The 27341-nt window shown below is 41.1% G+C and overlaps 3 protein-coding genes, 1 long non-coding RNA gene and 1 other non-coding gene across 8 annotated transcripts in view; 4 read left to right on the top strand and 1 right to left on the bottom strand.

The window, feature by feature from the left end:
• The window catches only part of UNC45B (unc-45 myosin chaperone B), a 35750-nt gene extending 33342 nt beyond the window's left edge, over positions 1–2408 (top strand). The window contains exons 18-20 of the mRNA XM_058164459.1: positions 506–623; positions 761–916; positions 2038–2408. Of these exons, the coding sequence (XP_058020442.1) occupies positions 506–623; positions 761–916; positions 2038–2304 (541 nt within the window). The 3' untranslated portion in view covers positions 2305–2408. The remainder of the gene's footprint in view (positions 1–505; positions 624–760; positions 917–2037) is intronic.
• Positions 2409–7003: 4595 nt separating this feature from the next.
• LOC131188851 (uncharacterized) lies at positions 7004–15328 on the top strand. Of its 2 annotated transcripts, XR_009152850.1 has the most exons (5): positions 7004–7100; positions 10022–10192; positions 11556–11662; positions 14305–14479; positions 14940–15328. It is a non-coding gene; the product is annotated as an uncharacterized LOC131188851 (long non-coding RNA). The 2 variants fall into 2 exon arrangements; XR_009152851.1 differs by lacking the exon at positions 14940–15328 and having other exon boundaries at positions 11443–11662; positions 14305–14933.
• Positions 7729–7825, top strand: LOC131189379 (Z30 small nucleolar RNA). The gene has a single exon (XR_009152993.1). It is a non-coding gene; the product is annotated as a Z30 small nucleolar RNA (small nucleolar RNA).
• On the bottom strand, positions 11003–17248 carry PEX12 (peroxisomal biogenesis factor 12). The gene is made up of 4 exons (XM_058164458.1): positions 16836–17248; positions 15189–15322; positions 13901–14457; positions 11003–12713 (listed from the first exon to the last, which is right to left on the bottom strand). The coding sequence occupies exons 2-4, from the start codon at positions 15312–15314 to the stop codon at positions 12314–12316; spliced, it is 1083 nt and encodes a 360-aa protein (XP_058020441.1). The 5' UTR covers positions 15315–15322; positions 16836–17248; the 3' UTR covers positions 11003–12313.
• Positions 17249–17372: 124 nt separating this feature from the next.
• Positions 17373–27341, top strand: part of AP2B1 (adaptor related protein complex 2 subunit beta 1) — an 88669-nt gene continuing 78700 nt past the window's right edge. Inside the window, exons 1-2 of one of the 3 annotated variants that reach the window (XM_058164453.1) lie at positions 17373–17567; positions 26651–26708. In XM_058164453.1, coding sequence (XP_058020436.1) covers positions 26672–26708 — 37 coding nt within the window. In that variant the 5' untranslated portion in view covers positions 17373–17567; positions 26651–26671. Of the gene's footprint in view, positions 17568–26650; positions 26709–27341 lie in introns of those variants that run through there. The other 2 variants (XM_058164454.1, XM_058164455.1) reach the window with 2 other exon arrangements.

Genomic DNA, 27341 nt, shown 5'->3' with positions numbered 1-27341 from the left:
CCCCTCCCAAACCCAATCCACGATGCGCGAGAGGCATGGGCAGACGACGATACATGTTGCATTCTGTGGAACTGGTAGGCGGTTAGAAAATTTTACTACTAACAGAGATACAAAAGTGGGCAGTAGGTATAAAAAGGTTGACTACCCCTGCTCTATTCCAAGGAAGCAGATGAAATAAAGTATGGGTTGTTTTCAAAGCCATCAAATTCACGTTAGGTTGGTTGTACAAGAAGCCCTAAACCAGGATTCTAACAGATGGACTTATACAAAAAAAAAAAACATTTGCATCACCATAGCAACAGGTGCAGCATCAGAGGAGTTAATACAGTACTGGTGATGCCAAAAGATCTTTTCATTGCAATAAACTGTGACTGAAAGGGAGACTTGTCTTTGTGCCAAGTTTTGCAAAGTGGAGATTGGCCTGTTCTCAGAGTTCCTGACAGATTTCATACTTTTCATTTTCAGCACCTTGATACAGTAATTAAAATCCACATGCTTCTTTCAGACAAAAGATCATCAAAGAGAAAGCTCTACCAGACATTGAAAACTACATGTTTGAAAACCATGATCAGCTCCGACAAGCAGCCACAGAATGTATGTGCAACCTTGTAGTTAATAAAGAGGTAAGCATTCCTATCTCCTGAAAATTTTGGTGAAGGGATCTCTGGTCTACAGCTTCTTCATCAAGGAATGTTCAATATTACTGTATTTTATGGAGCATCCATTTAATTGATTTCCCTCTCCAACTTCCCCCCGCCAGGTTCAAGATAGATTCATTGCTGAAGGAAACGACAGGCTCAAGTTGATTGTCCTGTTATGTGGCGAGGATGATGACAAAGTCCAGAATGCGGCCGCAGGAGCCCTTGCGATGCTCACTGCAGCTCATAAGACATTGTGTCATAAATTAACCCAAGTAGTAAGTCTCTTCTTGCTTTTCAACCTCAGGGTGTAGGTATTAAGATGGGAGGTTAAAGTTGTTTTCAAAATTCTGATTTGCTTTATATAATTCTGTGGTTCCTGCTAGTTATCTTTTCATGTACTGTAGGATTTCAAGAACATAACATGAACACAATGTGTATCTGTGCTCCTTGAATGAGAGGCGGTATCATTCTGCTGTTCTTGCATTTTTTTTTCACTTTTATCCATCACCTCACAAGATCTGCAAATTCCCCCCTGCTTAAAATGCTATTACTCTGCTGGAATGGCCCAAAATGGCCCAGGAATCAAGATTTTAGGAATATTACAACTTTAATATTTTGTCCCTTATTTTATTTTACTTTGTCCCATCTGTATTACTTTATAAGTAACCCAAGGCAGCAAACATATATTATACTTCTTCTTCTTATTTTCCCCACGACAAGTGTGTTCGGCTGAGAGAGAGTGACTGGCTCAAAGTCACCCAAAAAGTTTTCATGGCTAAAGTGGAACTAGAATTCACAATCTCCTGGTTTCACTACACCAAACTGGCTCTTATTATCTTTTATGGATTCCTGTTCTATTTGGTGATACGAATCTATCCTTCATTAGTTCCTATTTCCTCACAAAAAGGTGGTGGATGAGGTTTTCATTTTTTTACTTTTTAATGATAAAACTGAATTACACGACAATTAAGAAAGAGAAAATTAATTAGTAAGTAAAGCTTTTTTTTTCTCCCCCACAAATGGGGAATAAGGACATAGTAATTAATCAATAATTCACCATGAAGTTACCTCTTGAACTGAATACATTTAGAATCAGACGCTCTCCATTTCAATCAGACTCTTTTAATTAAAATTGCACACATTATTTGTTCTTTTTGTCAGCAAATATTCTGGATGCATTATGACTATAGAAAATTCCATTGGTGACTATTGCAATACTATTTTACTTAGTTTTCTGAAAAACAATGCTTGCCACGCTCACGATCTTTTTAATAGGAATAATATCCTAAATTATGATCCTTTTCATGCTTTTCTAATAGGGCCCCATGAACAAAACTGCATGGTTTATGTGCTAATCATTCTGATTTCCTCAGACTAATAACTTTGATTTGTTTAGACAACCCAATGGCTGGAGATTTTGCAGAGACTCTGCCTTCATGAAAAGCAGGAGGTCCAGCACCGTGGGTTGGTGATTGTTTACAATTTAGTCCATGCAGACCAAGAACTGGCAAAGAAATTGGTGGAATGTGAGATGTTGGAGATCCTGACCGTCATTGGCAAAGAAGCAGATGATCCTAAAAGACAACACATTATCAATGTGGCTCGAGAATGCCTTGTGAAGTTCATGGACTATGGGTTGATCAAACCCCTGACTCAGCCATAAAGAAGCAAGGGAAAATAAAATGACACAAATCAGAAATAAAGGAGAAATTGGAATGAATGTGTATGGGAAAATGATCAGAAAATTAAAGTATTGTCTTCAAAGTTGTCTCTTATTATACTTTTGCCTTCAGAAATAATCATCAAAATAATTCCTAATTAATTGCTTGGAGGGTCCCTAAATTTTGTCCTGGGTAAGAAAATTATTCTTTGAAGTGCCTGCCTAGCCAAATTCTTTGACGACAGGAAATCCCTAAAATCAGAATACCCCATATGTCAGTCAGGTATTTATTTTATTTTATTTTATTTTTATTTATTTTATTTGTAGTATATATAAGCATAGCATGAAATAACTATACGATATATAAGCATAAATATAATCATAAGTATGTAATAACTATATGAAATTGGATACAATCAAAGGGAACATTAGGCCAGGAACAGTAGGCACGTTGGTGCTCTTATACACGCCCCTTACAGAACTCTTAGGAATGGGGTGAGGTCAATAGTAGATAGTTTTTGGTTAAAGCTTTGGGGATTTTGGGAAGAGACCACAGAATCTGGTAGTGCATTCCAGGCATTAACAACTCTGTTACTGAAGTCATATTTTCTGCAATCAAGATTGGAGCAGTTCACATTAAGCTTAAATCTATTGTGTGCTCGTGTATTGTTGTGATTGAAGCTGAAGTAGTCTTCAACAGGAAGGACATTGTAACAGATGATTCTATGAGTTAAACTCAGGTCATGTCGAAGGCGGCGTAGTTCTAAATTTTCTAAACCCAGGATTTCAAGTCTGGTGGCATAAGGTATTTTGTTGTAATCAGAGGAGTGGAGAACTCTTCTTGTAAAATATTTCTGGACACGCTCAATTGTATTAATGTCCGAAATGAGGTATGGGTTCCAGACAGGCGAGCTGTATTCAAGAATTGGTCTAGCAAATGTTTTATATGCTCTGGTTAGTAGTGTAGTGTTTTGGAGAAGAAGCTACGCAAGATTAAGTTTACAACTCTTAAAGCCTTTTTTGCGATGTAGTTGCAGTGAGCTTTGGCACTTAGATCATTCGATATGAAAACTCCAAGGTCCTTAACGGGGTGGGGATCATCTACAAGTTAATGTCCATCGAGCTTGTATTTAGTGTTCAGATTCTTTTTTCCAATGTGTAAGACAGAGCATTTGCTGGTTGAGATTTGGAGTTGCCAAGTTTTTGACCATTCCGACGCAAAGTCAAGGTCTTTTTGAAGGGTAGCTGTATTGTTGGTAGTGTTAAATAGTTTAACATCGTCAGCGAAGAGAACACAATTACTTATAATATGGTCACAGAGATCATTAATGTATAATATGAGTGTTGGTCCAAGAACGCTGCCTTGGGGAATGCCGCTATTGACAGGAACAGGATTTATTTATTTATTTTATTTATTTATTTATTTATTTATTTATTTATTTGATTTTTATACCGCCCTTCTCCCGAAGGACTCAGGGCGGTGTACAGGCAAAAATAAAACAGATAATACAATATACAATTTAAAAAGCAGATTAAAAAACTTATTTTAAAATTAGCCTGATAGATTAAGATATACTAGACTAAAAAAACCCATTTAAAATTAATTAATTAAAATTTAAAATTTAAAATTAATAAAATTCAATTCAAGCCAGCCCCACGCGAATGAAAAGATGTGTCTTCAGTTCGTGACGGAAAGTCCGAAGGTCAGGTATTTGGCGTAAACCCGGGGGAAGCTCGTTCCAGAGTGTGGGAGCCCCCACAGAGAAGGCCCTTCCCCTGGGGGCCGCCAGCCGACATTGTTTGGCGGACGGCACCCTGAGAAGTCCCTCTCTGTGAGAGCGTACGGGTCGGTGGGAGGCATGTGGTAACAGCAGGCGGTCCCGTAAGTACAAGTATTTGATAGGGCACTGCCTATTTTGACCACTTGTTGTCTGTTTGACAGGAACACTGTTATCCAATTGTGGAGGGGTCCTGAGATGCCGTAGGATTTTAGTTTTAGGAGAAGTTTGTCATGTACCACAGAGTCAAAAGCTTTACAGAAGTCTATGTAAATTGCATCTATTGCTTTGCCCTGATCAAGATTTGTAGTCCATAAGTTTTTGCAGTGCAGAAGTTGTAAATTACAGGATAATTTTTTTCTGAAACCAAATTGTTTATTAGAGAGTAGGTTGTTTGTTTCTAGGTGGAGGGTTGATGATTGATTCCATTACTTTGCAGGTGACGCAGCATAAAGAGATCGATCTGTAATTTTCAACTAGGCTGGGGTCTCCTTTTTTGAAGACAGGGATGACTGTGGCTAGTGACCAAAGTTTGGGAAGGGAGCTGGTCGTGAAAGCTTTTTCAAAGATTATGCTTAGGGGTTCTGCTATATTAGTGGAAAGTATGCAATGTGCTTGGTAATATCGCAGTTGATGGATACCACTCCTGGTCTGACTGAATCTACAATGAAAGTTAAATATCCATCTCAAGTAACTATCTTTATTTCCAACAGTGTCCTGAGATGGATATTTAACTTTCATTATCGTTTTTATTTTCTAAGAAAGTCCCTAGAAACTGCGAGTTTCTAGGGACTTTCTTAGAAAATAAAAACAATAAGGAACGGCAGCCCCCAGTATTTTATTTAAGAAAATTTTTTTAAAAAATGAAAAAAATCCTGGAGATTGGGAGGGGGAAACGGTGCCCAAGCAGAAAGGTTCAAAAGGCTGGTAGAATAACAGACTTTTCCAAGACTAGGAAAAAAAATCACACACAAACTCTTGGGATCAAGATTGTATTAATGTGGCTATTTTTATTTCATGTCTGCTTAAAGCCTCACCAGTTCCTTTTACAACCAGTTTTCCAATAAGGCGCTCTCTCCATTTTAATTAATCTTACCTTTTGTACCTTTGATGACACTTGCTCTCTCAATCCAATCTTTTTTTGCCAAGCCCAACCCTTTTCTGTGTTTCTCTTTTCAGTGTTTCCTTCCATGAAATAAATATTATTTTTAAACAGACATTTTGATGCCAGTTGCATCTGAGGTTTGCAGTTAGCTAATGTGGATCTGATGACCTAAGTTTTTACAGTTGGCTTCCAGCTACAGGTAGTCCTCAATTTATGAACACAATTGAGCCCAAGGATTCTTTTGCTAAGCAAGACAGTTGTTAAATGAGTTTTGCCCTATTTTACGTCGTTTCTTGCCATAGATGCTAGCTAGTTAAGTGAATCTGGCTTCTCCATTGACATTGTTTGTCAGAAGGTTGTAAAAGGGGATCACATGACCCCAGGACACAGCAGCCGTCATAAATAGGAGTTAGTTGTGCAAGAGTCTGAAGTTTGATCACGTGACCATGGGGATGTTGCAAATATGAAAAACTATCGTAAGTCACTTTTTTTCAGTGCCATTGTTAAGTTTGAATAGTCACTAAACTAACTGTTTTAAGTCAAGGACTATCCGTACTGGGCTTTTCTTTCCCAGTTAATATTTATTTATTGAAAAAAAAATTATGTCACCCAACTCAGTGGCTTCTGGTGGCTTACAAAGATAAAAACCTAATATTAAAAACAATAAAAAAGCAATAAACCCAGTCCCCCTGGCAATAACGTTCAATCAAACATAAAAGGGATGACATTTTTCTCTTTTTGTTCTTTCCCCTAAATTCCTGGTTAAGAAGAAAAAATTGTGGTGATATTAGACCTCTGCTGCATTGATTATGGATTCCACTGGTAGAAGACCAAGCCCCACCCACCCCCATTTTTAGTGGTTATGTTCTTTACTGTTTTAGTCCCAGCCTGGACATTCTTCATTTATCAAGCAAATCAAAGTGTCCTTCCCACTCATAAAACGCCTGCAGCATCTTAAAGGCCAATAGATTTATCATGAAAAAAGTCTGGTAAAGCAGTCCACTTTATTAGATGTAGCTTAAATCTTTCCTCAGCTGCACAGGTTTGCAAAACACTTTATTTTTCCCATTATTTGAATGCTTGCCTACCTGATTTTTTTTTAAAAAAGTATTTTAAATATTTTACTAAAGTTACAATGGACTGATTTTAAAATCTTAGTAGCACGTGGCATTATAAACTAAATAGTATTGCAACAGATGTACATTAAAAGTTATGGAAACCTAGGCTTGTTTTGCCCAATAGTCTAAACAATTTCACGTCCAAAGTTTGGCTGGCAGAAAAAGTGAAGGAAATAAAGGCAAGATATTTTATTTATTTATATTATTTCTTCAAGCATGTATTTTATGACAAATACAAGTGTAAACATAATTATAAATACATGAAATGGATATGAATAAAAGGGAACATTAGGACAGAGACAGTAGGCATGCTGGTGCTCTTATTCACAACCCTTACAGACCTCTTAGGAATAGGGTGAGGTCTACAGTAGACAGTCTAAGGTTAAAGTTTTGGGGAAGGAACCACAGAGTCCAGTGGTGCATTCCAGGCATTGATATAGAATATATTCTATATATGTGATATAGAATATATTGATATAAAATGCATTCCAAGGTATTTTTGTGATTTTACTAGCACGTAAAAAAAACAACACACGAGCTGAAACAGAGCACAACTCCCCCAGCCCAGCTGAAGCGTTGAGCTGAAAGAAAGAGAAGAAACTCTCGTGAGAAAACTTGCTATTTCCGTTGGCGCAATGATTGTTGGGAGTTGAAGTTAAAAAGGTTCTTGTGAGTGACCGGAAACAGGAAGTGTAATCCAGACTGCTTGTAGGGCTGGTAGCCACGCCCGGAAGTCCTTCCCCCCCTGGACGCGGGACTTTAAAATGTCGGAGCAACGCGAGGCTTGCTGAATACGTGGTAGGCGTATGAATTTGGCTTATATATGTTTACGCTTTATAGTTTCTTATGCGGTAAACCGAACGTAGTTATTTAGAGCAGGGGTCTCCAATCTTGGCAACTTTAAGCTTTGCTGGTTGGGGAATTCTGGGAATTGAGGTCCACCAGGCTTAAAGTTGCCAAGATTGCAGACCCCTGATTTAGAGTGTTTCCAAGAAACCACAGTTAAGAAAATGATGGTTTAGCGAAGGGTTCCTCAATCTTGGCAACTCTTAAGACATGTGGACTTCAACTCCCAGAATCCCCCAGACAGAAATCTGGGAATTGAAACATCTTAAACCTACCAAGGGTGAGAAATGCTGGTTTAGCGGATTGTAGGAACACAATATAAGAGACACGTGACAAGCAGAGCGGAAGGCCAGTCCCAGAGACTGAGCAAGACCAGTGATTGTTCACCATTAAGTGGCTGCTTAGAAGACTAGTGGTGCCCTCCCTGGCTTATTATTCCCACTATCTAAAATTAGCGCTGATTTTCCTAGAAATATCATTTTGATATATTGAATTGCAAAAATAACAGCCCGCAGTGAACAGCTACAGTATCAAAGTACTACACAGGGTCTGACAAAGAGGTTCCTGTCAGATATGCCAAAGGCAATGATGAATGAAGTATAGTCTGAACTGGTATTGTCAGAACTTTGGTTTTGACTCTGACCAGGGCGTGATCACGTAATCTTCTCTCTGAGCTGGTTTTGGCAGTCTGGGTCCCCTGGGGATTCTCCGTTTGAATTTTTCTCTGGATCTGTGGCCTATTGCTGGACATGTTTGAGGTGGGAATAGATTTCAAGGGATGGAGGAATTCAGTCGATCGCATTCAAAGTGGTTTTTAAGCAGACCATTGCACTGTGAAAATTCTTTTTCTTCTGTGATTGGCGGTTAAAAACCTGAGTTTTCCGCTTTCTCTGGGAAGCGGAAATAGAAAATTTGCTACAATTTTTAGCATGGAACACACCACTTCCTTCCAGTTACAAGGGTTGATAAGTGATGAGTCACAGAAAAATCCTAGAGGAAAAAAATCAGATGGAATTAAAAATGCAAAGGAAGCTAGTTCTTTCTCACAGCAAAGCAATTTTCCCACCAGAGAAAGATTTGTACTTCTTTTCATTGTAGGAAAGGACCAGTAGGGTAAATACAAAATTTAGAATGCATCAAATACCTGTACAATTAGCACAGGGGCCCCCCAAGGCTGTGTGCTCTCCCCACTTCTCTTCTCTCTGTATACCAATGACTGCATCTCCAATGATCCATTTGTTAAGCTACTGAAGTTCGCAGATGACACAACAGTGATTGGTCTCATTCGAGACAATGACGAATCCGCATATAGACGAGAGGTCGAACGACTAGCCTTGTGGTGCAACCAAAACAATCTGGAACTGAACACACTCAAAACCGTAGAAATGGTGGTAGACTTTAGGAAAAACCCTTCCATACTTCCACCTCTCACAATACTTGACAACACAGTATCAACAGTAGAAACCTTCAAATTTCTGGGTTCTATCATATCGCAAGATCTCAAATGGACAGCTAACATCAAAACATCATTAAAAAGGACACCAAAGAATGTTCTTTCTGCGCCAACTCAGTAAGCTCAAACTGCCCAAGGAGCTGCAGATCCAATTCTACAGAGGAATTATTGAGTCTGTCATTTGCACCTCTATAACTGTCTGGTTCGGTTCTGCAACCCAACAAGAAAAACACAGACTTCAGAGGATAATTAGAACTGCAGAAAAAATAATTGCTACCAACTTGCCTTCCATTGAGGACCTGTATACTGCACGAATCAAGAAGAGGGCCGTGAAAATATTTGCAGATCCCTCGCATCCTGGACATAAACTGTTTCAACTCCTACCCTCAAAACGACGCTATAGAGCACTGCACACCAGAACAACTAGACACAAGAACAGTTTTTTCCCCAAGGCCATCACTCTGCTAAACAAATAATTCCCTCAACACTGTCAGACTATTTACTGAATCTGCACTACTATTAATCGTTTCATAGTTCCCATCACCAATCTCTTTCCACTTATGACTGTATGACTATAACTTGTTGCTGGCAATCCTTATGATTTATATTGATATATTGATCATCAATTGTGTTGTAAATGTTGTACCTTGATGAACGTATCTTTTCTTTTATGTACACTGAGAGCATATGCACCAAGACAAATTCCTTGTGTGTCCAATCACACTTGGCCAATAAATTCTATTCTAATTCTAATTCTAATTCTAATTCTAATTCTTGAGTTCTATAGGAAAAAACGATACATTTTTCACATGAAATGGCAAATAAACAGTTGAATCTTTTGAAATCTTGAGACACAGTTAATTAAAACTTTTTAGTATAGGGCATGGTTATTGCAGCACAGGCTGTTTCTGATTACTTCTGTTCTCCAATAAGATTGATAGGTGGACGTTCTCTTAATCCTATCACTCAAGCAGATGATAGGATCCAGCTTCTTTGTCACCACACCTGCCTGAGGCACCAGAGATATTTAGATTGTCCTATTTAGAAGTCTCTTAAGACCTGTTTTTTCTCCTGGGTATTGGGTTTAGTTTGTACCCAACTTGATTACTCTTGGGATTGTTTTTGGCAGTTTAAACTTGACCTGGGTGCAACATTTTATTATTTTTATTAGTATTTTTGTGTGTGTTCACCCCAAGTCACATGGCAGTTGAGTTGTTATATAAATTTTAAAAGTAAAAGAAATGGAAAATAATGCTACTTTAAAGCAAGACCTGTATAAAACTGGATATGTGGATGATAGATTGAAATTTTGTTCCAGTGTAAGTACAATTATGCGTGAGGATGTTGGAAGGGAAGACCATGCAGGTCCATTCCAACATTGATTCTGTGAAGACAGTAACAACTTGATTTTGTTTTGTAGGTGATGGCTTACTGTTGACAAGACCAGAGGCAGTAACAAGAATTTTCCGCTTATATGAGGTATTTCTGAAAAGAATTCTTCCTAGCAACATTCTATTTAAAAGAAAGACTCATGTAGCAGAGGACAGAGTTGCAAGATTTGCATATGAAGGACAAAAATTATGTAAACACTGTAAGTTTGTACATTTATCTAATATGCAAGTAGCCTGGGTTTGAATCCCAGAAGGGTAAGGCTAGCTGACAAGAGCTAAATAACGTGAAATAGAATTATACTAGTCTCCCTTTATTTGTCAGTAAATATAAATTCAACACTGTTAAGTCTGTGTTACTGATCTAAATAAAATGACTAGCATAAGAGATCAGTAGATCTGTGTTGCCATGATATTGTACAGAAGAGGCCTTCCATGGTGGACTTCGCGTATAGATGACTGTCTTTTGGGTAGGGTAGAAAAATTTGGCTTGAAACAAAAGGCCCATGAGACAGAAAGGGGAAGGTAAGCAAAAAACAAGTTTGAGCTGAGGGATCTTGCTGAAATCCAGAGATTTTGTAAGGCTTGGTGCTGGAGACGAATCCGCATTCAGAGAGCTTTTATGAATAAGTAAGTTATCTGATGGACTTACTACTCAATCGATCATGGAGGACGGATGAAAGTGACCTATCTGTAGTCTGCCAGCTGTATTTCAGTGCTGCTTATGGAAAAATAGTTGTTCCTCCCTCAAAGGAGAGACAGACAGTTTAGGCTGATAAAAGACAGATGGAATTGATTCATACAATATGTTGATCTATTCTGAGCAATCTATATTTGTAACCAATGTTTTATGCATTGGATATATCTAGAAGATTCTAGTATAGTATATACTTATAAAGTATATAGCCTACTTTATAAACAGAACCATTGAGGGATCTGCCACCCTACCAAGCTCATTCATGTTAAGGAACCAACCCCACCCCACCCCCACCCCCACAAAAAAAAATCCAGAATCAGTCCCCTGCAGTTTATTTAGAAGCTTCAAGTAGCATGGGAGAAAAGATATCAGTTTTCTATCCCCTATTACTCCTTGTTATGTAATGCATCAAAAGGACAAAAGGGATTTAACAGTTCAAACATCTTATTGAGTCCCCAAAATGGATGCTGGATTTGTATTTGTAACCTTGTTTACCAAAGCCAACTTTCGTTTTATCAAACAGAAGTTTATCATCTTGCACTTGCTCCAGAAGAGTTAGAATTCAAATCCCAGGGTGATCTAGGCTTGTTCTGCTTATAGAGTCTCTTAAAGTAAAAATTGATTGAAGCAACATAAAAGCATTTGTAATAAAATGTTAATATTTATCATGACGTCCAAATGCAATCTCTGGTTAAGCAGTTTCTTATATGTCTATTTTGAGGAATGTATCGTTTGTTTGACTTACATGGCTTGCAGCTGTGACTTCGGATGGCAAAAACAATGCAAAAACAATTATCAAGAAAATATGAAGAACCTATAGCTAAAAACCCAATAAAAACCGAACAATACAATCTCATTTCATTTCATAGGCTATCCTTTCCAATCCCAATATGCTGAAGAACATCCAGTCCTTTGCAAAAGATCAATAGCATGAAGGGCCAATATAACCTTGGGAATATGGTGTTCCAGAGGGCAGGTAATATGACAAAAAAGGCCTGCTTCCTATGTCACAGTGGACCTACAGCCCACTTCTTCAATTGGGGGACCCAGAGTTAGACCTCCAGTTGGACCTGTGGGACAGACAGAAATGAGGCAAGATGAGGTTTTGTAAATAATCCAGCCCCTTGCTGTGAATGCTTTATAGGTGACAACTACTACCTTGCTGCTGCTAGAAAATGTTTGAAGGTTAGCCGCTGATTAATTATTCTGTCAGGAAATTTCTTCTTAATTCTAGGCTGCCTCTATTAAAGATATTTTTTCTAAAACCTTTTCATAACTCCGAGCTGGCCACTTAATGACCAATTGTATCTAAGAAAAGTAGTTTACCCTTAGAAATGTGCTTGAAGTCATCCTGATGAGAAGCAGATTGGGCCTTTTTTTCTATCTAATAATCTTTCTCAGCTAATCTGTTTTCACTTAATAGATATTAGGGAAAAATCAATTAGGTGAGGCAACAGACACCTAACTAGCAGACATAAAAAGACAACAGTTGACTTCTGTCAACAGCAAGTATAACCCATAGCTATATGCTTAAAAGCCACCTCCTCTGTCAGTATAATCAGAAAAAAGCACCCAATTCTGCAATGTAGTGTTCCAGTGTTTATACAAAGCTTGGAGGATGGACCTGTTAGTTTTCAGGTGTGTACAATTTGACAAGGTGCTGAAGTTCAGTGGCATAGCCAGTGATGGGACACTGCTGGTGATGCTTCACGTAAGAGTAGACACAGCGATAGCAGAAAACAAAGCCAGAGGTGGAGAGGGCTGTGTCGTTGGCACGTATTTTACGACACAATGGACATATTGTCTTGAGCTTTGGCAGAAGAGGTGAATCAGTCTCGTAGTCCAGGTGCACAGGTGGCGGTGGGACTGGCATAGCAGTCAGTGATTTGATGGTCTCCTGATTCTCAGCCGAATACCACCACTCCAAGAACTGGAGGAAGAAGATGCCCACAGAGAGGCCAGTGGAGAGGGAGAAAGTGAAGGCCCCCAAGATTTTTTTCCCAGCTGACCGCATTTGCTCTTTCATGCTGCAGAAAAGGGGCAAGATATAAAAAAGAAATCAACAATTCACACTATTGTTAAGAAACACGGAACGCGTTAAGATGCAAATCCAGGGATACGGTAAAATGCAATCTCCTGAATTTTCCTCTTAAAGAGACAAAAGCCATAAATTCCTGAGATACAACTATGATTACCGTAGCTATTCATGCAAATATCTGGTTTCCAGCATTTAACAACTGGAGATATAACACCCCCAAATGTTTGTAAGATTAGTTTGAGCGGGGGAAAAGCAGGAGAGTATAAAAAGCTATAAACGGAAAATTGGCATTCCCACTCAACAGATGGCTCTCAAATGACTCTTAGAGAAACTGATCCTCAAAAATAAGAAAAATCTTAGTCATGACTTTACTCTCCAGGTGTACTTGCTAAGTGGGATAACAGGTAATCCTTGACTTACAGCCACTCATTTAGCGACTGTTCAAAGTTACAACAGCACTGAAAAAAACCAGAATGACCAGTCCTTATGACTGATACAACATCCAGAGTCATATGATTTGGGCACTTTGCGACTGGCAGGTATTTACGAAATCAAAGGGTCATATGATTGCCATTTGTGATCTGTTCAGCTGGTTTCCAACAACAAGAGTTAGAATAGAAAGAATAGAATTCTTTATTGGCCAAGTGTGATTAGACACTCAAGGAATTTGTCTCTGGTGCATAAGCTCTCAGTGTACATACAATAATAGTGATAGATCAGTTAATGTTCACCCATTGATTTGCTTAGATTTGCTTAATTTGCTAGATTTGCTTAACAACCACATGATTCACTCAACAACTGCAGTGATTTGTTTAACAACCATGGCAAAAAAGATCATAAAATCAGGTGTGACTCTCTTAAAATGCCTTGCTTAGCAATGGAAATTTGGGCCCCAATCCTGGTTGTAAGTCAAGATTTTACAGAGTCTTGACCTATTTCAATCTTTGAGGTGCTTGCTGAAGATTTTCTTGCTTCTTAAAGGCATAGTAATCATAAGATCATTTTCTTAAATTTTCATCTTTATGTTCAACATTTTTTATGATTAACTGACTGGCAAGTATTACTTTTTAGATGATATACAAACATTGTGAATCTTTAAATATACCCAACCATTGAAGGAAGGAAGCAAAAACAGCCAAGTGGGGCATTGTTTTTAGGGTTTTCATTTCTATTCACCTGTTTGATGACCGCAGGACGTCACCAGCAGCTACATGTATGTTTTCCAAAGCCCGCAGATCTTCTGCTGTCAGCCTGGCCAAATACACACCAGCCAGTCTCAGCAGTGGGGAGTGGTGCCGAGCCTTCCCCAGAATGTAACATAGCTGCTGCACCAGGAACCAGCCCTCCCAAGCCATGTTCACAAAGGGATAGGCAGCCAGGAAGGCCTTGTAAAACCGCTTCCAGCAGGATGACGGAGGGTGGATAGAATAATCGTCCTCTTCCTGGAGGCGGGAGATCAACTTTTCCAGTTTGGTTCTCAGATACGGAACAAGAACCAACAAGCAGAGAGATTTCCAATGATGCTTTTGGGGAAGTCCAGCAGTGGCCAAGGATCTCTGCTGATTCCTTTTGCTTTTCAGTGCAACTCTCTTCAAGCCGTAGAAGTTTTCAGAAAAAGAAGCACTGCATCGGAAGAGGTAGTGCTGCTGGAGTAGAAGATCCAGGATGGTGTAGATTTCGTCAAACCAGCGCCACAGGAAACCATAATACGAAGGGTTGGATTCAGCCAAAACCTAGTACAAAAAACAATCAAGGGTAAGAGTAATAAACCTGGATGTGTCAAGACATTTTTATCAATGTTTGGAACATTTTTGTTTGGGCTACTTTGTGGATTTGTTTGCTTGGAGATTGTTGCAAGATAACACAGCCTTTTTCAAAATGAGAGCTATGTGGCCTTTGAATGACATGCTGGAAGTTGTGTCCCATTACTGAATCAGGACCAGGAACTGAAAAGAGGATGTACGGTAGGTAGCACACACACACAGACCAAAATAGGTCTAAAAATAGAGTAATAATGCAGTTAATAGTATGACAATATTTCATAATTTGCTCTGTCAAATTCAAAATTTCAAAATCGTTTGAAAGTTTCAAGGCCATGCTCATAAATTGGAATCCACATTGATGTTTTTCTTATTTTAAACTGCATTTGCTTTGTTAATTATTTTCAGCAGAAAAATGAATTATAATTTATAGCTTATCTAGATTTCCGTTGCAGGTTTTGTGGAAAGTCACTGATTTGAGCTTAACAAGATCTGAGGAAGGATTCTCTTTCTGTATCTGATACCTGAAATAAATCTTCCAATTGTAAAAAAGATGGATGTCACATATGTACGCAGTTTTTTTTCTTGTCCTTCCATGCTTTCATATTTCCTTCATTGTTCTGACCATTATTCAACCTTAAATAAGCACAGAAAAGTAATGGTTATCCTTCCCTCAATACTCACTCACCAACCATTCTTCTTACCTTGATCACATGCTGAAATGCTGGCCTCACAGCAGTCATCAAACTGTCTTGGGCAACAACTTCAAATATAGAAGGCCTGTCCTCATATGTGGAGGTGGCAGTGAGATGAGCCCCATGTTCTGCCATGGTCTCTTCTAAAATGAAAAAATGAACTTTCCAAAATAATTCATAAATAAACCAAAAAAGAATTGGGTTTCAGAAGACATTATTACAAAAGTCCTCAATCTTTCTGCCTAGAATGATATATGGATATATTTAAATTATTTACCTTTTCATTTCCAATTTGATTGAAAAATGTCAAGTTATTTAATACAGTAAATTATTTCTCTCAAGGACGATAAAGATGCATATAATAGCTGTAAGATGCATATAATAGCTGCACTTGGCTCTCCATAGTTGCTGGATGCACCAAGCCACACATCATACACATTTTAGCCTAATATGTTGTATGAAATCAAAGCCCATGATTAGCACATAGTTCATCTTGCCATGCAAACGAGGTTACATTGAGTTAACCAAGTTTAATCATGAATAAGAACTTTACACAATGGCATCTTATATCTATCATTTTCTTCCAATTTTCTTCTCCATCTTTTTAATATATATTTTAAGGCGGCAAACATATCCAATACCTATTTTCCCTACAACAGTTGTGTGAAGTGGGTTGGGCTGGGGAAGAATGAATGGCCCAAAGTTGCCTTGGGGAGGCCTAGAACTCACAGTCTCCTGGTTTCTAGCTCGTTAGAACCTCAACCATTCCACCAAACTGAATTTTCCTTCCAATCTTGCCTGATGCTTCGTAACTTCTTCACCGACAGCCTTGCTCCATGCCAAGACTTTCTCTCTAGGAAATGAGCCTGCAAGAAATCTGAGGGAATTCAAGGTTGCTTCATCTCTGAAAGATGTAGATTCAAATCCTTGCTCAAATACAGGTAGTCTTCAACTTACAACCACAACGAAGCCCAAAATTTATGTTGTTAAGTGAGAAATTTGAGTTTTGCCTCATTTTACACCACTTCTCGCCACCTTTGTTAAGCAGTTGTTAAATTAGTCACATGGTTGCTAAAGTAAATCTGGCTTTCCCCATTGACTTTGCTCATCCAGGAAGTCGCAAAAGGCGATCCCATGACCCCGGGATACTGCAATCGTCATAAATGTGAGTCAGTTGTCCAAGCATCCGAATGTAAACCGCGTGACCATGGGGGATGCTTCCATGGTCATAAAAGTGTGAAAAAGGGTTATAAGTCACTTTTCAGTGCCAGTTGTAACATTGAGAACGGTCACTAAACGAATCCGTTGTACGTCGAGGACTACCTGTAAACAAATTAACTTGGTGAAGATGCCAAACGACAGGACACTGCACCAACCGAATTAAGACCAAGTGAAACCAATAAAAGAAGGTGCCTGATGGCAGGAATGACTGGCCATTAAATCAGGGGTCTCGAACCTTCGCAACTTTAAGACTTGTGGACTTCAACTCCCAGAATTCCTCTGGCTGAGGAATTCTGGAAGTTGCAGTCCACAAGTCTTAAAGTTGCCAAGGTTCGAGACCCCTTCATTAAATGTATCGTGTTCATGGCAGGGGCTATAGAGACCCCACATTCTGGCAGGGAAAAGCGGGCGGGAAAATTACAAGGATGCTCTTACACTTCTGCGCCCCGCCTGCCGGAGAGTGACAGGTCAGGATTTCCCCCACCTCGACCGCCCTCCGTCCACGGCCGCCGCCTCGGCGGTGGTGGTGGTGGTGCCGCTGCTGCCACCGCTCTTCAGTTTGGTGCTGTCGAAATTCAGGCCGCGCTCGACTTTCCTTCCGTTTGTTTCTATCGCACCATAGAGTTGCACCGAGGGCAAACAGGCGTTGTCCCGTCGGGAGGAACTCTCCGGCGGGAGAAGAGTCGCTCTTGATGTTGAAGGAAACGCCCCCCATCAATTTACATGAGGAAACCCTCTCTAGCTTTCCCAACCTCGTTCTGGAAAACTTAAAAAAACCCGAAAAGCTGCTTTGGAAGAATTGGCCGGTGCACGTGATCCCGGAAGTTATCACTTGACAAGCCGTCGGGTCTGACCTTTTACGGAGCGACGTTACGTTTCTCTCTACGTTTCTCTCTCTTTTTTTAAAAACAGGGATAGGAGTGTTTTTACCGGAAGGAAGCGAGCGTGCCCCATCTAGGCCGCTGGACCTCTGTGGCTGCGGACGGTGTAAGAAGGAAGGCGTGGCGCATATCGTTGGTTGGTCCTCCCAGACAGCCCGGTTTCCGGTCCCCTCCCAAGCGAGGCAGTTTTACTGTTCCTTCTGACCGTTACTACTCCATCCTCTTCCTCCTCCTCCGTTGTCGCCTTTTCTTCAGTCTTTTCGAGGACTCCCCTCTTCGTGGTTAGGTTAGTTGGGGGACAGGCTATGCGGTGCCGCCCATTGAGGAATTTCTGGGCGGTGGGGGTGGAGGATGAATGGCTCCTCCCTTGGGTAGGGCAGGGGCTTGGTATGAGGGCAGGGGTCGGTTCCCCCCCCGGCATTCTGGTGAGGGTGGGGGGGGGTGGCGTTGGAAAGGGGTATAGCAGGATTTCTCCCCAGGTAGAATGGCTCCTTTCTCGGGTGGAGCTTGCAGGTTGCTGTTCTCGGGAAGAGAAGTGTGACATCGGTGCTTGGGGAGGGACGTTGAAAGGTGATGGGGAGTTGGGGAGGGGATAATTTATATATATATATGTATGTATGTATGTCTATGTATACAGATAGTTGCCCCTCGCTGAATCTGCAGACCTTAATAGCTCCTATTTTGTAAGCAAAAATCTAAAGCCCATAAGGTGGGCTCAAGCCCCCTGCCATCTGCAATGGAAACGTTTGGGGGGGGGGAAATGAGGAAAAGTCAGGAAGAATACTGGAGGAGTAAGTTTTGGATTGGGTAGATTAGATGGCAGGTAACAATAACAGGGTTGGAAGGGACCTTGGAGGTCATCTAATCCAGGGGGCTCCAACCTCGGCAACTTTAAGCCTGGAGGACTTCAACTCCCAAAATTCCTCAGCCAGCTTTGCTGGGTGAGAGTGTACAAAACAAAACAAAAATGCACATGCAAGATATTTCTCTGCTTTGGTTGGGGGGGGGAGGATGTCTGCAGGTTAAAAAACACAGATGGGAGTAGCTGGAAAAGGAATCTGCCGTCCTTGAGATGGGATGGAGATCTCCAGTTCTGTGGGAAAAAAGTTAAGAGTTGTCTTCGCTGTGGGCCAGTGTAGTAGAGGTAGATACGGTCAGTCACCACTTATAAAGTAAATTAGTCAAAGAACAAAATGAACGTTTTGTATTTATTAGATTTATAGTACTGTTATTTATATATTATTTGTAGGCAGGTATACAGTGCCCCCTCCTCCTATTTTTCTCCATAATAAGAAGGCTTTCAGGTACAGTAGGCTGGGCTGAGACAGTGTGTGACTATCCCCAAGATGCTGAGAATGGATTAGAACCCTGCTCCTAAACCATCACCTTCACCTCACGGTAGCTATGTAAAGTGGTGATGTTTTATTAAAAAATTGATAGAGCTGAGCTGGCAGGCGCTGAAAAATGATACCAATGGTACCAAGCCAGGATCTCAAATAGATATCTGGTAGAATCTCCTGGTTCATGATTGGGAGTCAAGTAAAGTGAATAAGATTTCTTGTTGTAACTATGGATCATAGCATTGTAACATGGCATGAAATACTATATAACAAAATAAAATAAAGAATGTTTGATACGAAGAGGTCAAAGCAAGATATAGTGGGGGCTATGATTAAGAACTTGAGTTTAAATGACGACAGAGCGAAAGTAACAATCTGGCTACTGAAGTTAGAAACATATCTGCTACATAATAATTTAGCCATTCGAGTCCAAGCGCTTGAATTCACTTACAATTAATAATGTGGTCAAAATCTGATTGTAAATGGGGCTGCAGAAGACAAAGTGAAATAATGCCCTTCACTTGACTGACACCTTGGGAATAGAAATGTCATTCAATAAAGTGTTTACAAAATCTCCTCTCAAGATATCTGAAGGCATAGTCTGCAAATGGATATTAAAAACTTTCTGACTGAGATGTTGGTAATATTAACCAGATACTAGGATAGGGTTGTCAAACTCCTGGCCTGCGGGCTGGATGTGTCACGCGCAGCCCACGCTCGGTTTAGCGAAGGGGATAAAAAGTCCCGATATGACACAGGACGCTGCCATGATGACGTTTGACACCCCTGTACTAGGAGAGGCTTCTATGTTTTCAATAGTGATTAAAATCTGCTGTAGTAGCATATTTATTTATTGGATTTTTATCCTGCTTTTATTGCTTTATAAATAGCTAAACGTGGCATAACTAAAGGTCACTTTATAAGTAAATAAAGGTGGCATAATATATGCATAATACTCCTTCCTCCTCCGTTTTCCCCCATAAAACAACCCTTAGAGGTGGGCTGGGCTGAAAGAGACTGACTGGCCCAAAGTCACCCAACTGGTTTTCATGCCTAAAGTAGGACTAGAACTTACACGGTCTCCTGGTTTCTAGGCCAGCACCTTAACAACTACACTAAACATCAAACAGCCTAGTATTTTCTGTTTTCCAAGACTTGAAGTAGGAATGGTAACAAACGTGCAGTCCATTGATTCTCAGTTGTGTAATGGAGAAACCAAAGTTTGGCAAGATAGATTCTTGAAGACTTTCTGGTTTCTTATAATGCCCCAGCAATGCAAGATGTATTCTGACAGCAATGGAAAGTAACTCCACATCGATTCTTAGATTAGCTATGGGGGTGTTTTAGAGCAGCAGTCACCAACTGGTGGTCGGTGGACCATTGGTGGTCCATGAGAAATTTTTGGTGGTCCCCAGAAAAATTATTTGCATTTTTTATATTGCACTAAATCAAGGGTCCTGAAACTACGCCCCCTGGGACAGATACGTGCAATAAATGTTTGTGTTGCTGCAGAGAGTCTCACCCTTTGGGGTCTTGTGTGGGTCAGAGGGGGCAGAAATTCCAACTTGGGGTCTGCTTGAGCCTCCTTCTCGATCAGATCCAATTTGAACTGAGCCAGCTGTTCTGCCAACTCTTTCTCATGGTGGCTGCTTAGCTTCAGCAACTGCTTCCCTTTGGGGCCCTAAAGAACCCCGGCAGGGAGGCGAGGAGTAATGAGAAGAGGCTGGCAAGGCGCCCCTCAACGTGAGTGACATTGAGTTGGCCACACCCACCCAGTCACCTGACCACCTTGCCACACCCACCCAGTCGGTCATTAGGCAGATCATATTAGTGGTCCATGGGATTTAAAATTATGAATTTAGTAGTCCCTGAGGTCTGAAAGGTTAGAGACCCCTGTTTTAGACTACTTCCAGTTGAAAAATAACCTCCTCATCCCATCCCCAGATTTCAGCCCCATGCAGTATCTGGGCTATCAGCATACCCTGGAATATTTTAAGTTCAAGGGAGGTGGGAATGAGGTTGGTGCAGTTCTTATCAAAATGTTTCTGATCTAAATAGGCAAAGAGGAGCCTTGTGTTATTCTTGGTTCACACAACACACTAAATTGGAATCTGATTAGCCACATTTTTTCCTACTATGTATGAACTAATCTATCTGGTTACTTTATTATTTCTTGTGGAATTCCAATCCTGAAAATTGAGGGATTCCCCCCACCCCCCAAATCATAGTTAGTTTAACTGTGGGTTATAGTACTCTGAACACAGATTGCACAGAAGGGAAGAGTGTACTAAAAGCTTGGTAGAGGTTTTTGGTTCTTTGCAGAGACCTAGTGCTCCCCCCAGGGGGAGAGCCTTCTCTGTGGGGGCACCTACCCTCTGGAATGAGCTTCCCCCAGGACTTCGACAACTTCCTGACCTCTGGACCTTTCACCGCGAGCTTAAAACATATCTATTCTTCCGAGCAGGACTGGCTTAATAGGGTTTTTAAACATGGATTTTATTGGGGTTTATTTTATATTTTGTATTGTATTTTAAATTTAGGCTTTTGGAATAAGTTTTTTAAATAGTGTTTTTATTGATGTATTGTATTGTTTTATCTGCCTGTTCACCGCCCTGAGTCCTTCGGGAGAAGGGCGGTATAAAAATTAAATTATTATTATTATTATTATTTTCTTATCTAGAAATGAGGTATTTATATTAGGAATCACTGCTTGCTTAGGGAGGCCGATGTTGTTTCATGCATGTTTTAAGAAAAAAAACAGTTCAGGTAAAGATCTGGGAATCATTTTCCACTCTTTAAAAGTTTAACTGAATATTTCTGTTTCTTGCACTTGAAGACTTCTTGCATTTGTAGATTGATTCATATCCTAAATACATAAAAAAAACATTCAATTCCTACGTTCCAGTGACAAATTCCAGGGATGAAGACATTTTGACTCCCAGCACTATAGTTAGCAATAGAGATACTTTTAGATTCCTGTAAGCCAGTATCAAATTTAATTTCTTTGAACTGAATAGGATAGATCTTTTTCCCCTTCCTTTAATCTGATATAGTTTAGTATGTTCTCCTCTCCTCTCCAAACGGGCACAAATATTTTTCTGCCCTGTCATTAAGCAGGGGTTAAATACCCTGCCACAATATGAGGCTACCAGTTTCCTGTGCAAAGAAGGACACATTGCTTTGAAATGCTGGCTCTTGCTGGCACCAGCGAAGCACCTACTCTGATTAGACTCTTAAAGCTGTTAGGGAGAGATGATTCTCAGATTGGAAACAATATAGTTTGTGTTTTTCTTCCTCTGAGGTTTTGGAGTTGCGGGGGGGGGGGGAGGCAGGAACTGCTGTGATGAAACATCCTTCAGTCACGAGTGTTGCTTAGCTGAAAGAAGCATCTTCTGTGTGTTCATTTATTCCTTCCTGGCTTCTTGAATTCGATGGGTGGACTTTAGCTTTGGAGAAAAACTCTCTTTATGATCATCATTATTTATTGATTGGATCTCAAAGCTTCCTGACTCCAAAAAAAAGATGCTTACCACATTTCAAAGAATACATAATTTAAAAGAAATAGGATACCCAGATAAAATTACACAAACAAAATCCAGGGAAATAAATTGACAGGGCTTCCACAAACTTCCTGACCCCAAGCCTGGGAACACAGCCAGATCTTAAGAGACATCTGGAACATTTAGAGTGTGGGAGCCGTATGTATTTCTGGGGGGTGCTGTTTGCAGAGAGCAGGGATGGAACAGAGATGGCATGCTTCCTCCGTCTCATAAGATGACAATGTTTAAAACAGGAGTGCATCCACTTTGTTCTATCATACCAGATTGGCAGAAATTGGAGAAAGGCAGCTTATAAAGCAGCAATAGCACATGGGCAAAAGGTGCTATATCCTACATATGAAGAGAAGAGAAGAGAATAGAGTAGAGTAGAGTAGAGTAGAGTAGAGTAGAGTAGAGTAGAGTAGAGTAGAATATAATTCGTTATTGGCCAAGTATGATTGGACACACAAGGAATTTATCTTTGGTGTATATGCTCTCAGTATACATAAAAAGACAAGATACATTTATCAAGAATCATAAGGTACAACACTTAGTGATAGTCATAGGGTACAAATAAGCAATCAAATCATACTAGGAAACAATATCAATATAAATCATAAGGATACAAGCAACAAAGTTACAGTCATGCAGCCATAAGTGTGTATGTATGTATTCCCTACTCCCTTTGGAGGAGCTACTCTTTTGGAACAAAAAAATGTTGATAGGTTGCACTTCTCCATTCAAGACTAATGCGTAACTTGGGGTCTTCCTAGACTTACAGCTACTGTACTGCACCTAGAGTAGGTGGTACCTGTAATAATAATAATAATAATAATGATAATGATAATGATAATGATAATGATATTTTAATTTATAGACCGCCCTTCTCCCGAAGGACTCAGGGCGGTTTACAGCCACTATAAAAACAAAAAACAACACATACAATGCTAAAAACAACCCTTAAAAAACTTATTCAAATGGCCAATTTAAAATACAGTATCAACCCTATAAAATTAAGAATTTAAAACCCATATTTAAAAATTCAAGCCAGTCCAGCAAAGCGGAATAGATAGGTTTTAAGTTCGTGGCGAAAGGTCCTGAGGTCAGGTAGTTGTCGAAGTCCAGGGGGAAGTTCGTTCCACAGGGTAGGAGCCCCCACAGAGAAGGCCCTCCCCCTGGGGGCCGCCAGTCGACATTGCTTGGCGGACGGCACCCTAAGGAGTCCCTCTCTGTGAGAGTGCACCGGTCGCTGGGAGATAGACGATGGCAGTAGACGGTCCCATAGGTATCCTGGTCCTAAGCCATGGAGCGCTTTAAAGGTAGTAACCAACACTTTGAAGTGCACCCGGAAGACAACAGGCAGCCAGTGCAGTCTGCGCAGGATAGGTGTTACGTGGGAGCTCCGAACTGCTCCCTCAATAACCCGCGCAGCCGCATTCTGGACTAACTGGAGTCTCCGGGTGCTCTTCAAGGGGAGCCCCATGTAGAGAGCATTGCAATAGTCCAAGCGATAGGTATCGAGAGCATGAGTGACCGTGCATAGGGCATCCCGGTCCAGGAAGGGACGCAACTGGCGAATCAGGCGAATCTGATAAAAAGCTCTCCTGGAGACGGTCATCAAGTGGTCTTCAAAAGACAACCGACCATCCAGGAGCACGCCCAAGTTGCGCACCCTCTCCATCGGGGGCCAGTGACTCGCCCCCAACAGACAGCTGCGGCTGCAGCTGACTGTACCAGGGTGCCGGCATCCACAGCCACTCCGTCTTGGAGGGATTAAGCTTGAGCCTGTTCCTCCCCATCCAGACCCGTACGGCTTCCAAACACCGGGACAGTACTTCGATAGCTTCGTTGGGGTGGCCTGGGGTGGAAAAGTACAGCTGCGTATCATCAACGTACAGTTGGTATCTCACCCCAAAACCACTGATGATCTCACCCAGCGGCTTCATATAGATGTTGAACAGGAGAGGCGAGAGAATCGATCCCTGCGGCACCCCACACATGAGGCGCCTCAGAGTCGATCTCTGCTCCCCTGTCAACACCGTCTGCGTCCGGTCAGAGAGGTAGGAGGAGAACCACCGATAAACGGTGCCTCCCACTCCCAAACCCTCCAACTGGCGCAGCAGGATACCATGGTCGATGGTATTGAAAGCCGCTGAGAGGTCTAATAGGACCAGGGCTGAGGAATAATCCTTATCCCTGGCCCTCCAGAGATCATCCACCAACGCGACCAAAGCCATCTCCGTACTGTATCCGGGCCGAAAGCCAGACTGGAACGGGTCTAGATAGACGGTTTCATTCAGGTACTGGGGTAGCTGACGTGCCACCGCACTCTCTACAACCTTTGCCGTAAAGCGAAGATTGGAGACTGGACGATAATTTCCTAAAACAGCTGGGTCCAGGGAACGCTTCTTGAGGAGAGGTCTCACCACAGCCTCTTTCAAGGCTGAGGGAAAGACCACCTCCCGCAAAGAAGCATTTGTAATCCCCCGGAGCCAGCCTCGTGTCACCTCCTGCGTAGCCAGCACCAACCAGGAGGGGCACGGATCCAGTAAACATGTGGTGGCATTCAGCCTTCCCAGCAACCTGTCCATGTCCTCGGGAGTCACAGAGTCAAATCCATCCCAAACGGTCTCAACAAGACGGGTCTCGAAACTCTTGCCTGGATCTTCCCAATTTTGATCCAATCCGTCCCGAAGCTGAACGATTTTATCGTATAGATAACCGTTAAACTCCTCGGCACGCCGTTGTAATGGGTCCTCCCGCCCTTCCTGTTGAAGGAGAGAGCGGGTCACCCGAAACAGGGCGGCCGGGTGGTTATCTGCCGACGCAATGAGGGAGGAAACGTAGGAACGTTTCGCATCCCTCAATGCCACTAGGTAGGTCCTAATATAGGACTTAACTAGTGTCCGGTCAGACTCAGAACGGCTGGATCTCCAAGCACTCTCTAGGCGTCTTCTCCAGTGTTTCATCTCCCTCAGCTCCTCGGAAAACCAAGGGGCTGGTTGAGACCGACGCCGGGTCAGAGGCCGCAAAGGCACGACACGGTCCAAAGCTCCAGCCGCGGCCTGTTCCCAGGCCGCGACTAGCTCTTCAGTCGTGCCGCAGGCCAGATTCTCGGGAAACAGCCCAAGCTTCGTCAGGAACCTTTCTGGGTCCATCAGGCGCCTGGGACGGAACCAACGTACTGGTTCCATCTCCCTGCGGTGGTGGGTAGCGGTCAGAAAGTCCAGACGAAGGAGAAAATGATCTGACCATGACAAAGGTTCGACAACTAAATCATTTAAAATCAGATCATTCAACCACTGGCCAGAGATAAAAATCAAGTCTAGGGTGCCTCCCCCGATGTGAGTCGGGCCATCAACTAATTGAGTCAGGTCCATGGCCGTCATGGAAGCCATGAACTCCCGAGCAGTCGCGGATGCCGCGCCAGTTATAACCAAGAAGGCTTTAATTTTGTGAATAACCACAAGATTTACCTTGTGCTCCAGTTGCATCCTTTTCTTGACTACTCAGATGCCACCCATGCTTTAGTCACCTCAAAATTGGATACTGGGCTACTCTTGAAGATCATTCAGGTGCTACAACTGGTGGAAAATGCAATGATGTGGGTGCATCACAAGATTGGGCCCCAGGTAGCTCACTTGGTCCTGCTCAGAAAAAGTGCAAATCCAAGACATTTGTATCCATCAGATAGCATGAATATCCTTTGCCATGGCCCTGGAAATGTTCCAAGCCTTCCCTGCCTAAGTCACTCTTTGTCTTCCTGTAATGATGCTCTAGGCCGGGGTCTCCAACCTTGGTCACTTTACAACTTGTGGACTTCGATTCCCAGAATTCCTCAGTCTAGGCATCTCTTCTTGCACTTCATCTCCTGGAGTGGCTCAGGTACACTTCGGAATCAGTGCACAGAGAGGCTTCATAGGAACAATCCTCAATTACTTGAGACACAGGTCAATGGTTGACTTTATCACCTTCTGTAACTAAAGAAGTGAAATGTATTTCTATATATAATTCTGAGCATTAAAACTGCTTCATATCTTTAAGAGGGTCATTTTTTCCGTTTTGCATTGTTTTTCCTGGTACATACTCTTTGATATTAATGATTACCTAATATTATAGATAAAATGTAGCAGGACACTGATTTAAGACTTTATATTATCATAAATACTTGTCAATTTGCAACTTAGGACCATCAGATATTAGAAAGTGTCATTAGTTTAACTCAGCCTGAAGCCTCACAGTAAAAAAAAACCTTAGAGTTGATTATTAATATTATTTGACCTATTAATTTTCTTTGGAATGATTGTCATACAGAAGGTTATTAAAAATATTGGTGGTTTTTTTAATATCTTGAATACTATTATTTTGTGGAACGAATAGATTTACAGTTTGAAGCAGATAACAAAACAACTGTTTTAAAGCAGTCACAAATGTATTTGTCATGAAAAGGGGTGCAGATTTCTTAAATTGTGTGCTTTCCCCCCCTCTAGGTGCAATAGGAAACCGAAATCATGACAGACTCCAAATACTTCACCACCAATAAAAAAGGTTAGATTTGATCTGTGATGCGATATTGAATGTTAACGCTCTACAATGGATACAGTCTGCCTCCCAATACCTCTTGCTGGGTTACATGAGAGGGCAAGCCGATACAAGAATTAAGATAAAAACATTAGGAAATGAAAGAATAGATGTCAGAGGTCTGATTCTTCATCCCTGCTATAGAGACTGGGTTGGTCCATGAAGAGACTGGGTTGGTTCACCTATCTTGTTAAGCCATTTCTGAAATGGCTTTATTAATAAGCTGGGATGGCATGGTTCATCTAGCAGTCTAGCCAAGACAACCAAATTAAGCTTAGCTCTGAGGGTGTTTTTTTAAAAGAAGGGTAGTTGGTTTTTAATCAATGGAAATATAATGAAAAGTTATTTCCACAATTTCAGCTTTTTCCACACTCATAGTGGAAAGTGGGAAGCAGTGGAACGAAAATTAATCTGACATAGGCTCCAACAAGAAGAAACAATGCTACGTGGATATTGATCTTCCAGTCAATCTCTTTGAAGTGGCTGCAGTAACACAAGTTATTTTTTATTGAACCAAATGTTTTGGAATAAATAAGAACTGGTTGGGTTCATACAACATGTAATCTACAAATCATAGCAATTGGATTCTTAAAATATGCT

The sequence above is a fragment of the Ahaetulla prasina genome, chromosome 1, assembly GCF_028640845.1.
Source record: "Ahaetulla prasina isolate Xishuangbanna chromosome 1, ASM2864084v1, whole genome shotgun sequence".
In the NCBI taxonomy this organism is placed as follows: domain Eukaryota; kingdom Metazoa; phylum Chordata; class Lepidosauria; order Squamata; family Colubridae; genus Ahaetulla; species Ahaetulla prasina.
This window is presented reverse-complemented; position numbering and strand designations above follow the sequence as displayed.

Excerpts from the sequence above, each read along its gene's own strand:
- PEX12 (XM_058164458.1), bottom strand. The coding sequence starts at position 15,314 with ATGGCAGAACATGGGGCTCATCTCACTGCCACCTCCACATATGAGGAC. Across the intron at positions 14,458-15,188 it reads CATTTCAGCATGTGATCAAG|GTTTTGGCTGAATCCAACCC; the intron begins GTAAGAAGAATG and ends TTTTTGTACTAG. Across the intron at positions 12,714-13,900 it reads GTCCTGCGGTCATCAAACAG|CATGAAAGAGCAAATGCGGT; the intron begins GTGAATAGAAAT and ends CCTTTTCTGCAG.